The sequence below is a fragment of the Erythrolamprus reginae genome, chromosome 6, assembly GCF_031021105.1.
Source record: "Erythrolamprus reginae isolate rEryReg1 chromosome 6, rEryReg1.hap1, whole genome shotgun sequence".
Classification (NCBI taxonomy): Eukaryota; Metazoa; Chordata; class Lepidosauria; order Squamata; family Dipsadidae; genus Erythrolamprus; species Erythrolamprus reginae.
The window spans coordinates 59,560,573-59,574,461 of record NC_091955.1 but is presented as its reverse complement, the minus strand read 5'-3'; the positions used below and the strand labels follow the sequence as shown (position 1 = coordinate 59,574,461).

Below are 13,889 nucleotides of genomic sequence, written 5' to 3'. Positions count from 1 at the left end.
ATAGAGATTTTACATGCTAAATCCTAACAAAAAAGAAAGTTGGCAATGATAGACTGTTGGCCAACAGCTTACCAACAGAAGGGAACAGTAGAGATGCTTCACCTCCCTCATCAGTATGAAGTAGACTTGAACATAAGACCTGCCTTGTGCTTAAACTGATTCAGTTTTTGTATTTAAATATTGGTGCTCAATGTATGGCTTCTGCTGTTTCATCTTATTGAATCCAAACTGCTGTCTGGGATGAACCAAGCACCTCAGGAGAAATTAGTGAGAGCCCATGTTGCCCTGAATGAGAGTTTACCAAACAACAGAACTCCATCAAAAAACAAGAAACTCAAATCCCAGCCTTATGATAGCTAGGATCCTAGTTTGCCTCTATGGCCCAAGTTAACACACAGGTACTTATATTTGTCACTCAAAACCACTGTCCATTTTCTCCACTACTTTGCCCTCCTTGGGGCCTGTTACTAATGAGTACCAGTTTAATATACAAATCTTTCAGGCCTTTTATGGCCCTCTTCATGTCTGGGCTTGAGCATCTCAGCCTTTTTTTCTCCTGTTCCAACCTGGTTAAGCTGTACAGTAGTTCTTACCGTCTGTTGGGCCCAACTAGACTGAAGAGATGTTTAGATATTTTCCTGTTTGGAAGGCCATTTTATTGTTTCAAAGACCTGATGTTTGCAAATGACTCAGTGTCAGTTTGGGCATTAATATCTTAAGATACTTAAAATATTGCCTTGGCCTGATATCCAACTGAAAGTAGGCATTGTGTTGAGAGTCAAGTTGCTAAATTTTTTGGTAGCCTTTGGGTTCCATTCAGAAAATGAGCTAAAAAGAGAGACAATTAGAAAACTGGCAGGAGAACAACAACAGCACAACAACAATCACATGAATCCCTCCCTCTTCACTTTTCATGTTATTTGCATTTGTGCATACTGTATATGCACCCCAAAAAAACAACCTAATTATCAATTTTGTATCCTGTGTATACCAAATCAATTGTCTGAATTAATATTAAAGGACAATAAACAATTATTTGAAAATGCCGTCTAGCGATAGCAACTTAATAAGAACATTTTAGTATATAAGTTTTATTAAAATATTCATACCCACAAACTAAAAGAAATACAGGCTAGGAAAAAAATCAAATATACAATACTTTATTTTTTAAAAAGAAACGAGAAATACAAAATAATTATACATTGTTTAAAAGTGAAATATTCTCAAAACATTTTTTTGTAGTTTTAATACAATTAGCTATCAGTGACATTTTAGTCTGATTCAAAATGCAATATGTTAAGCCAACATTCAAACTTTAGGAGAAAATTTATATTTAGAAAATTGCATTGTGTTTTTAAGCAAAGGACAAGACTGAAGTGCTCTTATATTATTATTTTTTAAAGTGGCACTTTATGCCATGAATAATTTTCAAATATTCACATTGTATATCAATACAGCACCTGTCAACCCAAAGGCATCAAGACAAAATTACAATTAAAAAAAAAACTAAAACAAAATCTTGGAGTGGCAAATGTGCTTATGATCTATAAACATTTCCTATTAAATCAATGACTGCATTATCACATATTGCTCTTTTTGGTGATCAAAGTATAGTGTAATTATATTCAGTGCAACTTTCAAGAGCAAAAGATATTAAATTTTCATTCTGATCATCCACATTTTTTAAATTTGGAAGAAATTACAAATGTATCATGTATAGTAAAAAATATCACAGTTTCATGAAAGTTAGAAAACAATAAGGAAATGATTCACTTCTGGCTCAAAATACTATAAATATAAAAGTGATTTATTCCATAATCCGTAGCACATAAAGAATGCCTACATTATCCAATGTCACACATGTTTTGAAATCAGGGGACACATGCAGTGATTTCAGATTTGTTCCATTTGTGTAGAAAGTTTGTAAGGATTGACTAGTATCCACATTCCACCACTAAAAGAGAAAATATATTTATAATTAATAAAAATTAAAATCTGACAATAACCTATAAATATACCACAGCCAAACTGTGGCATATTCTTCTTGCTGTGCTACACATTTGCAAAAAGGACAGTGATCATAAGACTCAAATTCCAAAACACAATAATTCATATTACCTATACAAATGTAGATTTCAAAATCTGCCCTAAATCATGATTACTTTCTTGAAATTTACTTCCAATGTTAGAATTACACAGCTCTTGTAACAGAACCTTGGGTAAGGTACACAAGTTTACATCAAAGGGTAATCTTCTATGAGAATAGAATAAGCAAACTGTAGAGTTACTGCATAAACTTCTAAATTAAAGATGCATACACAAGATATAAATTTATTTTCCCTAACTCAATCATATACATCAAAGAGATGGTTTTTAATGACCCTCAAAGTTGTGTACTCTTAGCTTATATAATAATTCTAAAAATTGCACTTTTAACAAAATTTTATTGAGCTTACCTTGATGTATCCTCCAGAAGAAACAAGCACTTTACTATCAGGAGAAAACTGAAGGCCTGTCACCCAGCCTCCATAGGCTGATCCTCCTTCATTTGTTGTGGCAAAAAAATACAAGTGAAGTAGTTTACCTGTTGATATACTCCAAACCTGTAATACAAATGCAGTTAAATATTAAATACAGTTATAAATTTTTGTAAGCTATCTTAAGAGAATGCAACTAAATAATGGTGTTGAAGTAGAACAAAAAATAAATCCTGCTACAAATGTTTCTGGAAATTATAAGGCACAATATTTTGTAGATTAGTAAACTTGTGAAACCTCCATAACTTCCTAAATATTATTTTATCAAGCTAAATAGACCATTCTTCATTTGAAATTAATAAGAATCAATGGTCTTCCTTTGATCTTAAAATGCAAACAACTTTGAAAGCAAAAGGCCAGTTTGGTCGAATAATTAAGCTGTCAGTCTAAAAACCAGACAACTGAGTTCTAGTCCTGCCTTATGCATGGAAGCCATTGGGGTTACTTTCAGCCGGTCACTCTGTCAGATCATCTCACTGCAGTTATTGTTTGAAAAATAGGAAGAGGGGAAATATTAAGTATGTTCACTATTTAATTATTTAATAACAAAGGCGGAATTTAAAAGAAATCTAAAACCAGTAGTGATAACTAGCACTGAAGTGGATATTGCCTATTGTTTTAACTGGAATATAAAAATACATTTAAAATTATGTGGCATAAGACAGCTACAGGGAATTTGGAAATGTTGGCTTTTTCTTCCAATGTACAGTTAGTTCGTGCTTACGATAGCAATTGGGACTGCGATTTCTATTCGCTAAGTGATGTGGATGCTAAACAGAACATTGTAGGTAGATAGGTTTTGACTGCACTGGTTAGTGATAGCAATCCAAAAGTCCAAGTTGCATGATGAATCAAATCCCAGTTATTCAGTGAGGCAACTTCTTGCCAGTTTCCTACAATCAAGTCAATAAGGAAGCAGGCAAAAAGTTGCAAGTCTCAGGTTGGCAGGGAAGTAAGTGGCTGCTGCTGTATGGGGGAAGAAGGGAGAGGACTTGCAGAAAGGCAATCGGGGGTGCAGCACCGGTCAGGGAGGATCAGTGGATGGTGAGACACAAGCCCCAGAGAATTGGGGAAGGATGTATATAGGTAAGAGACTTAGGTAAATCAGCAACTTGCAACCTACGGAGAGGGGTGGCATACAAATTTAATAAATAATAATAATAACCTTCCCTATCACTTCCCCAATGACTTTCTGGGGAAGTCAACAATGAAGACTGCAAAATTGTGATCACATGGTCATGGGGCGCTGCAAAAAATTGTAAATAGGAACCAGCTGCCAAGTGCCCATACTGTGACCATGTGACCCTGGGGTGCTGGGACAGCCAGAAATACGAGGACCAGTATTAACTATCATTTGTTTTGCATTGCCAGAGGTCAAGAACTATTTGTATATATGACTACAGATAGTTCATGTTAATAAATACTAAAATCTTTTTCTTGTTACAGAAAACATGTTCCTGAAAGACTTTTTAAAATTAAATGTTTATATTTCACAGAATAAAAACAATACAAAATTAAGAAAAGTGTAAGTAGTAAGATAGTAAAAAAAAAGGACAAAAAGAAAAAAGATATGAGGCAGTGTCTGACCTTCTTTACAGCAGTTATAAATGCATTTATTTTGTTCTCTTTCTCTCTCTCTGTTATATTGTAGCATCCCTCTTTCCATATTTTACCCTAGTCATCAACCTGCATCACAACTTCATTTTTTTTCTGTTGTGTGAAAAGTTGGATTCAATAAATGATTCATGTCCCCTTGAGGGAAGAGATTATATTTGCTGGTTTGAAGGAGGCAAAGTTTTCATCCCTGCTTGAAGATAGATCACTTGTTCTAACAGTGATGGACAACTTTCATTCATTCATTCAAACTTACCTTTTTGAGAATGTATTAGAAAAAAAGGTGCAATTACAATTAGGGGAAAAAAACCTACATGAAATTGGAAAAATCTGCATCAGTTATTCCTGTAGATACTTTTCCTTGTCCTATTAAGTTTCATGTGACTTCTGATATTATTGTAAAAACCTGTGAGATTATAAATTGGAAGTATTGTTTTGCTGCACTTTTTTCCATTCCTGAGTCTGTGGTTCCAAATGGTAACCATGGGACTAGTTAGATCCTGTCATCCTGTAGTGGGGGGTACATTGGACTTCATGCCCATTCTTATGTTATTTAATGTCTATATAAAAACAATGGCAGTGATCATTTGTCAGTTCAGGATGAGAAATGATCAGTATGCTGATGTTACTGTATAATACATTTCATCCTGACTAGGCAAGGGAAAACAGTGGATGATGTAGCTCAGTATCCAGACAGTAAGAGAATAGAATTCTGTATACTTTACTGTCCAAGTGTGGACACACAAGGAATTTGTCTTTGGTGCATATGCTCTCAGTGTACATAGATGGCAAAAAACAAGTCGAGACTGAATCCCAGCAAGATGGGGATACTATTTGTTCAGAAACTGTTAGGCTTCCCATCATCCCTTACACCTGCTGTGAATGGGATCAACCTGGTCTTGCCAGCATCTTGGTCTTGTGATAGAACAAATAAAGTAAAAAGGGTCTGTTGCTCGTGTCACATTATCTCCCAAATGTATATACTTTGAAAAGTGCAGACTATAAAACTGATCTAGAAAAAAATGTTAATAAGCAGTTAGACTTGGACAAAACCTTTCTCAGATGGAAGAAGTGAAGAGAAGCTGATGAGTTGGCAAGATGATGAAAATTAGTTCATCTTGGAATGAGAATTGTTGAAGTTTGAGAAAGAAATTTTTTTTTACAGAAACAAAATGGAAACATACCAGAGATGGTTACTGAAATTGAGAGGCAGACAATGGAATATTCTTAATGACTGATTTTGCAGTGGACGTAATGGCAACAAGCCAGGATAAAATTGTTCTGCTAATCTTAGAGACAGCTAGTCAAATATAATTAATACTCTTGCTTATCTCTAAGAATAGAAAAGGAATTTAGAGCTAGACACATCCACATGTGTTAAAGTAGACATTCTGAGTTTAGAAAAGGTTTTAGCTTGCACAGTTAACTCCTGCATGTTTGACTAATCTGGTAATAAATCAGGTTCTTGTTTCTGATGACATGTTCACAGAAGAAAAATACTTTTTTGCACAGATCAAAACAAAACTGAACTTTTCCTATATCTGTTGATGATAAAAGATGTGTGAAAGGAATATAAAGAGAAAAAAAATCACTGTGTACTTCTGGTACTGTAGTAGTACATACTTCTAGAGTTGTATGTTCTACAGAAGCAGCAATTGGGAATTTTTTAGCTATTTATTTATTTATTAGACTTGTATGCCGCCCCTCTCCGTAGACTCGGGGTGGCTATCAACAATAAAAAAAACAGCATATGACAAATCTAATATTAAAATAACTAAGAAACCCTTATTAAAAACCAAACATACACACAAACATACGATGCATAACTTGTATAGGCCTGGGGGGAAAGGAATATCTCAATTCCCCCATGTCTGACGATAGAGGTGGGTTTTAAGGAGCTTGCGAAAGGCAAGGAGGGTCACATATCCCGTCACATTTACTGTTCAGAGGGTCGGGGCTAGCTTTGGTTTATCTCTTAGCTGCAATATAAAGCCTACTGACAGTGACTCATGCTGTCACTACTTTGAGACTACATTATTACAATATAGCTTAACTCCATGATGGCGAACGTATTGCACACATGCCACAGGTGGCACGCGGAGCCATATGAGAGGGCATGTGAGACTTTGTCCTGTGTCAGATCCAGCGTGCACACTGGCCAGCTAATTTTCAGCCTTTGAAAAGGGAGTTTCCTCCTCCAGACACTTCAGAGATGTTTTCCTGAAGCCCCAGAGGCAACCCCCCCACCCAAATGGACAAACCAGAAGTTCAGGAAAATGCACTTCCAGTTTGCCCATTTGGGCATATTTTTCACCTAACAGCAACTGGTGTGCTCCAGAGAGCTGCACCGGTATGAACCCACTGGTTTCCCATAATTTTTTCCTGGCATCTTTTTGTGGAAGAAGCCCTCAGCTGTGCATTAAAGTCAGCATTAAGACAGGGCCCAGCGGGAGGGCTTCTTCCACATGGAGACGCCATTTTAAAAAACCCGAAAATCAGTGGGTTCATACCAGTGCAGCTCTTTGGACCACACCGGAAGAACCCACCACTGCTTGTCAGGCATCAGAAAGGCCTGTGCATATGCGTGGGGGCTATCGCAGGTGTGTGTGTGCACATGTGTGCGGGGGGAGGGGTGTGAGTACAGGCACACCCACGCACACCCTTTTGGCATGCGAACCAAAAAAAGGTTTGCCATCACTGGCTTAACTACTTCTGGTCCTGAAGTCTACCTGAGAACTACAGTTGCTACTGAAGGCAGAGCTGGCCTGTAGTTACTTTAATGATATGAATTCTGTCTTATTGAATGAAGAAAGGGGAGAATTCTGCAAGTTTTTTTCACTGTAGAAAGATTATTTCAAGGATGTGGAGGGGGCTGCTACTGAGAAGGCCTGTTTCTAGTTTCCACCCACTTTCTTATCTATCTTAGTTCTACAGAGGTAAATGCATTCTGTATTCCTAACACTTTTTTTGTTAATAGAAAAAGTCCTTGAAATCCCTTTTTACTATTGTTGATTTAAGGTGATAGCAAAATCATTCAAAAATCATCAATATAAAAAAACCCTATCAGTCCATAGCAATTATATTATGCCAAATATTAAATAAATTAAAAAAATAAAATACCCTTATTTCTCCATGGTCATCTCCAGTGGCCAATAATTCCTTATTAAGAGAGAATGTACAGCATCTCACACAACCTTTGTGGCCACTCAAAGTATGAAGAGCTGATGAACTTTCGAAGCTCCATATCTGAAGATTTAAAATATTAAAACCTTATATAGCAAAATGTTTAATTTCCATATGAAATGAACATACAAATAATACTTACAACTCATTCACTCAGATAACAAAACTGGTATTTGAACTTCATAGATAATTTAGGATACAATGTAAGTGTAGAAATGTGATCCGAATAGAATAAACTGAAAAGAATATTTGCAAGAGCTGGAAGTAGTTCTCCAAGGCCTAATTTTGCCAAATACATATTTGATGGCATGCACGAATGAGCAGCAGCAAGCACATTTCTTAAAAACAGTCTGTGCAGGTTTAAATTTACTTCAAACATATTTTCTCATATAGGGGCTATGAACATAAAATGTGTAGACAGACCTCAAATTCTTCTTTAACAATCTGATGCAGTATCTGAACAGGAATGGTATTTTGATACAGAAGAATAACAAGAACAACTGCATCTTGTCTAAGCAGACATTTACAATGATCAATGATAATTTGTAGTATTGGGCAGTAGGTACATTTAAGTACCAAAAGAAAAGCCAATGGGCAGATCTTTCACTGAAATCAATATACAGTAATAAAAAACTACTTATCACTTCAAGGGAAGAAATGGTGAACTGAAATTGATTCTGTTCTCAACTGAAAGCAGAGCTGATGACTGAGGTGGAATGAAGTGCCAGCAAGTGGACTGGCTCTTTGGGATTCCTCTCTGGACAAAGAGAGGTAGGGATTGTTCTCAAGTGTTCCAGGCAGCTACTCCTCATGAGAAGACCACAAGACAGCAGTCCCCGATGGCTTAGAACTCTGGATGATGAGGGAACATCTTGTTTGCCCAAATTGCAGTTGGACACAGGGTTTGCACACTTTCTTTTCTAATCCAGTTTGTAAATTGCTTATTAATTGCTTTTTGGAATGACAAGTTTTATTGCATTGGGTGAATCTCCTTTGATATTTCAAAAAAGTTTTAAATACAGGTTTAAGGACTTTTAATAATTCTTATTTTGGGGAATAAACAGAAAAAGAATGATTAGAATATTGATTTTGAAAATTTATAAATGGACCAGGAATCCAGAAGGATTTGAAATAAGATTTTAAAATTAATTATAACAATTCTTCCTTTTTATTAAAAAAAATGATAGGATGGAACTTTGGACACTAGAGCGAACCTGGAGGAACTAAAAGTTACAATTAAAGAACACTTACATTTGACTGAATGATACAGAATGGAGCAAAATACTTTAACATTGGACATATTGAGGGGTATTTGTGAACAATGGAACCAAAAGTTAATTTTAAGAGTATCTACATCATGCTTTTAAATATGGAAGAGGAACAGATTTTACCAGACAAGAAGAAAGCTGATTTACAAATTTCAGGCTACAAGTATGATATGGAAAAAGATGCTAAATTGGATGTTCAAATGACACTGCATAGATTTCAGACATTGGATATATCATCTTACTTAAAAAAAAATAAAACTTATAACTCCAGAAGAGTTTGGCAGAAAAATATTTTACAATTTGGAAGAGATATTGATACTATTTCATGTTATATTCTCATGAATGAAATATCATGTAAAAAGGAAAGGGTATAAATATAGAATACTGAAGTTACATCAGCTTCTAGCAAAAAACCCCAAAACCTTAATTCCTCCTTACATGCCTGAGGTTCAGACACAACTGAAACAATTTACAACTCTTAAATGAATTAGTAGTGATTTAATTATATATCTGTATTAAACAATCTTTTCTTTTAATACTCACTACTGACCTTGGCAGTTTTGTCAGCAGAGGTAGTGGAAAATATAGTGGCATCAGGTGAAACAGTACAAGAAAGAACAGCATCTTCATGGCAAGTAAGATCTTTTTCTAGTTCTCCAGTAAGTATATTCCAGATCTGAGAAATATGGTGAAATACAACAGTGATGAATGCTAATAGTACGTGGTTGGTATGCAACATAGACAGACTCTTACATAAAAGGAAGAGGGCCCTGAATTTAAGTTGATTCCTTTCCCAAAATGGAAGCGTTTGTCTTCATGAAAGAATCAAATGAAATGTTCAGCTCTGGATAAAACAAATCCTGAAGATCTCAACTTTCCCAAATAAATTATGGGAGTATATGTCTGTATGTGTATTCATGCACACATATACTGTACATCCAAATTTATAAAAAAACATATTTTAAGTGTCAGAAATCAAAAAGGCAGGATCATGGTCTGTAGGTGTAGTGATTAACAATTACCTATAAATCGGGTATCCCATTTATAAAATTAATGGATTCACAAATGCACGTATAAGTAGTCCTCAACTTACAACAGTTGATTTAATGACCATTTGAAGTTACAATACACAACTATTACAGCATCCCATGATCATGTGATTGAAATTCAACTGATTGGCAAGTGATTCATATTTATGATGGCTGCAATGTCCCAAGACCTTTATGAACTTTTGACAAGCAAAGTCAATGGGGAAGCCATCTTTACTTAACAATCAAGTTACTTACTCAATGACTACAGCGATTCACTTAACAACTGTAGCAAAATAATAATAATAAATTAATAATAATTTATTAGATTTGTATGCTGCCCCTCTCCGAAGACTGTAGAATAGAAGATTGTAAAATAGGGCAAAATTCACTTAGCAACATAAACTTTTGGCTCAATTGTGGTCATAAGTCCAGGACTACCTGTACTGACCATTTTCTCATATACACATGAATTAGTCTCATAGAAAAAAGTGACATATTCATTCTTATGTTCAATAGGAATGGCAAAGCAGTGATTGAAACAAAGGCATCATGTTTTTCAATAACAACCTCTGGAGCCATATGAATTTCTATCCCCTGTTTATTGTTCATATTAAGACAATCCCTACAGTGAGGATTGCTAGGGCAAACAAAATTGTTTTCCTACAGAGTAAATATGCTAATGGAAAATTACATTTAGAAATAGTAGCAGATGGATTTTTCAAACTGTAAAACTATTTTAAGCTGTAAAATAACCTTTTTAAAACATAGTATTTGGATGTATCTAATTTAATTTTACTTACTTTCTATTTAAATAGCATTAAGCCAATAGTTTAATAAAAAGGTTTCAGATTGGTTTACTGATCAATGAGAACATGATCACTTTACTCCAACTCTTGCAATTTAAAAAGTTACAAAAACAAAACAATGACATGATTGGAAGTGGAAAAACACCAGCAGAAAATTCAGATATTCTTAATTTTCTGTTTCTTCATCACTTTATCAGTAGAATTGTAAAGTTAGTGTCCTTTACATGTTTTAGCTCAATTCTCTGAGTCTTACTAGAATGCAAAAGGATGAAAATGTTTTGAGAGTATCATACTGTCTATAAGTGCTACAATATGTCTGTGTATTTGTGAACTATTAAAAACTAAAAGAATAGGGCCTATCAAAAAACAAAATAGCTTTCTTCCCTATTTATCCCTATATTTCAGCCCGATAAAATGGCTGCTTGTGGACATTCATCAAGCAAAATCTGACGCCTTTTATAATTTGTAAACCGAATGTTATACACATTTAATTTACAGCACTAATCTAAAATAATGAGTAAAATGCTTTTATTTACTTTAACTGTTCCATCAAATGACCACGAAAGAAGTCTTGATTGCTTCAAAAGATGAAAGTTCTTGACAGGTTCTTTATGTCCTTTCAGAATAATGTAATTGTCTGATTTCCAATTCCATACCTAAAAATGTTTAAACATGCATGTAAATAAAGATATGTATGTGTTTTAAAGAATGGCATTAATTGTGTTGAATGTAAAAGATATTTTAACTTGCAAAATATCCTCAGACACTTGTGAAAATTAGTTAATCTACATACATTGGTCTAATGGGTAAGACACCAGGCTGGACTATGAGTTCCAATCATGCCTTAGCCCTGAAAGCCAGGTGGATGGGCTGGTCACTCTCTCTCAGTCCAACTCATCTTACAGAGTTTGTTGTTGTGGGGAACATAATAGGAAGAAGCTCTACTGGATATGTTTCCTGCCTTGAGTTATTTGTAAAAATAATAAAGGCAGGATACAAATAAATAAATAAAAACAAAATACAACTTGGGTGGCATCATGGGAATAATTCTAGTCTCTTGAGAAATATTTATCATCTGTAAGCTATGTATTCATTTCTGACATACTTCACAATGTACAAATGTGCCTTATAAAATACTGCAAAATCTTAAATGCAATGTTTATTTTATTATGAGTAAATTATTAATAGAATGCTCAAAATTTTAAAAAGGACATCGCTAGGATAACATGGATAATTTAATGGCTATCTCCAAAATCAGTTTTCTCTGAGTATTAGTTTTCAGAAATATGAACTGGAGAGCACTATTGCATGCATGTTCTGCCTGTAGATTCCTAAAATTATTTGATTATATTGCAAGTTCTTTACCCTTTTTAATCTCCATATAACTGGCAATATAACAATACACAAAGTATATGCATATCCCAGTAATAAAACAGGATTTAAATTTGTATAAATCTCCCTTAAGATAACAATCCAATAAAACTACGAAAGTTCAGAAACAGTTACAGCTTGTAAACTACAATTTTTCCTATTTTCCTGTTCAACAGCTTTTTGTTTTTTAAAATACCAATCCTTCCGAAATGACATTAAATTAAAAATGTAGAATGGATAAATTAGCTAAATTGAATAAATATATATATTTACAACAAACTCAAACAATATCAGAAAAAATATCTGAAGGATTGCCTGCCAAATTCTGAGCAATAGATCAGTTTCTAAATAAAACTTGCAGCATTCCTGTACCTGTATAGTTGAATCATCAGAGCTTGAAATAAGAGTTTTTCCATCAGAAGTAAATTGGCAATGCTGTACAGCTTTCCTATGTCCCATTCTGGATTTTAAAACACTCCTATCTGATACATTTAAAACCTGTTGAAATGGGATCAGACATTAGTATGTTGTGAAGAATACAATACTGTATGTATGATTTTTTAAAAAATCTTTTTATAAATAGATCTTATTGATACAAAAAAATCCTGAAAAATGTATATATTTTGTGACAACCTTCATAGAACTATGCTGTCATTGGAACTAAGAGATCAGGCCTTGGATTACAACTTTTTCACAAACCATATGCAATTTTAATAGCTGCATTGAAAGAAACAACTTAACATTAAATAAATTCTAGATTTATTTCAGATCTGAAGAGTTGCCAGCAAAAATAACTAAAGTGAACTGAACTGAAAACACACAGACACATACACAAATAGAAAGAGGGGGGAGGGGAGAGAAAGACTCTAAACTTCAAAACACAAATTAGAAATGTACAATATCCCGAGATTATATTTTAAAAAATCAAAGGAAAGGTAAAAGAATAAAAAGCAAGAATAAATAGTGAATCGTGCCTTCTTTGTTATGGTATCCGCCCTACAGAACATTCTTTCCCTTGAAATTAGAATAGCTCCTTTTTATATTTTGCTTATGTCTTGGTTGTTATCAGGTCTAAGATTCTAGGGAACTAGAGACGCACTTATATGGCGCCATTGTTGAAGTAGGCATTGTTCTCCTGTCTTTACCAGTTTCTATATCTGTCTTTTATCCTTTTATGTTTGTTGTTTTTATATTCATTGCTTTATCCATTTGTGGACTATGCAGAGTCTGTGGATGAGTCTTTGGTTTAGATAGATACATCATATATATTATTATCATAAAATATAAAAATTTCACTGGGTAATTTTATATAAAAAATATGTCCTCGTAAACTGAAACACCTAATTATTTTGCTCTGATATTGGATGTGTAACTGAGATCCAGTCTGGTCTAAAGGTTAAGTCACCAGGCTAAAAATCAGGAGACTATAAGCTTTAGTTCTGCTTTCGGCATAAAAGCTGAGTAGATGACTTTTAGCCAGTCACATTCTTTCAGCCCACAATGTCAGGCTCGGGCAACAAGCTACTTGGTCAATTCCAGTCACAACAAATGGATTGACACTCAATCCAAAACTGAAAAAAAGAAATCCTGCACCTTTGGACAAATGCTAAGAAGAAAAACGTTGATGGGTAAACCATTTTTTCTATAACACCCCCCCCCCCAATCCTCAACAGTTAAATGTGAAATTAACATCAGAAACTTGGGTGTTATTCTAACATTGGCTTGAGAAATATATTCTCATTATTACAAATTTGTAGTCAGTATTAGGAAAAATATATTCAATTATCCTAAAATTATTAAAACAGAATCTTTTCAAATTCTTACTGACATTGACTTGTACAATGCTTCCAATAATTGGTGAATGAAATCAAAAGTCACTGATTCAAAAATTAAATTCTGGTACTTCACCTTTACAATTCCATTTTCATCTCCATATGCAGCAAACTGTAGGTCTTCACTCAAACAGCAGCAGCAAATGAAAGACTTCTGTTCTTCAGTCAAATAGACAGCATTGCCAGTAGATCCGTTAATTAGCTGTAATGCAACAAATAACTGGAAATTACTGAGCACCATTTAATA

General features: G+C 34.3%; 1 protein-coding gene across 5 annotated transcripts in view; it reads right to left on the bottom strand.

Annotated features, from left to right (window-relative positions):
- Positions 1–1,144: 1,144 nt before the first annotated feature.
- Positions 1,145–13,889, bottom strand: part of APAF1 (apoptotic peptidase activating factor 1) — a 62,927-nt gene continuing 50,182 nt past the window's right edge. For all 5 annotated transcript variants that reach the window (XM_070755890.1, XM_070755893.1, XM_070755891.1 and 2 more), the window contains 7 exons: positions 13,719–13,844; positions 12,183–12,308; positions 10,976–11,095; positions 9,153–9,278; positions 7,272–7,397; positions 2,457–2,603; positions 1,145–1,954 (listed from right to left, as the gene is read on the bottom strand). In XM_070755890.1, the coding sequence (XP_070611991.1) occupies positions 1,808–1,954; positions 2,457–2,603; positions 7,272–7,397; positions 9,153–9,278; positions 10,976–11,095; positions 12,183–12,308; positions 13,719–13,844 (918 nt within the window). In that variant the 3' untranslated portion in view covers positions 1,145–1,807. The remainder of the gene's footprint in view (positions 1,955–2,456; positions 2,604–7,271; positions 7,398–9,152; positions 9,279–10,975; positions 11,096–12,182; positions 12,309–13,718; positions 13,845–13,889) is intronic.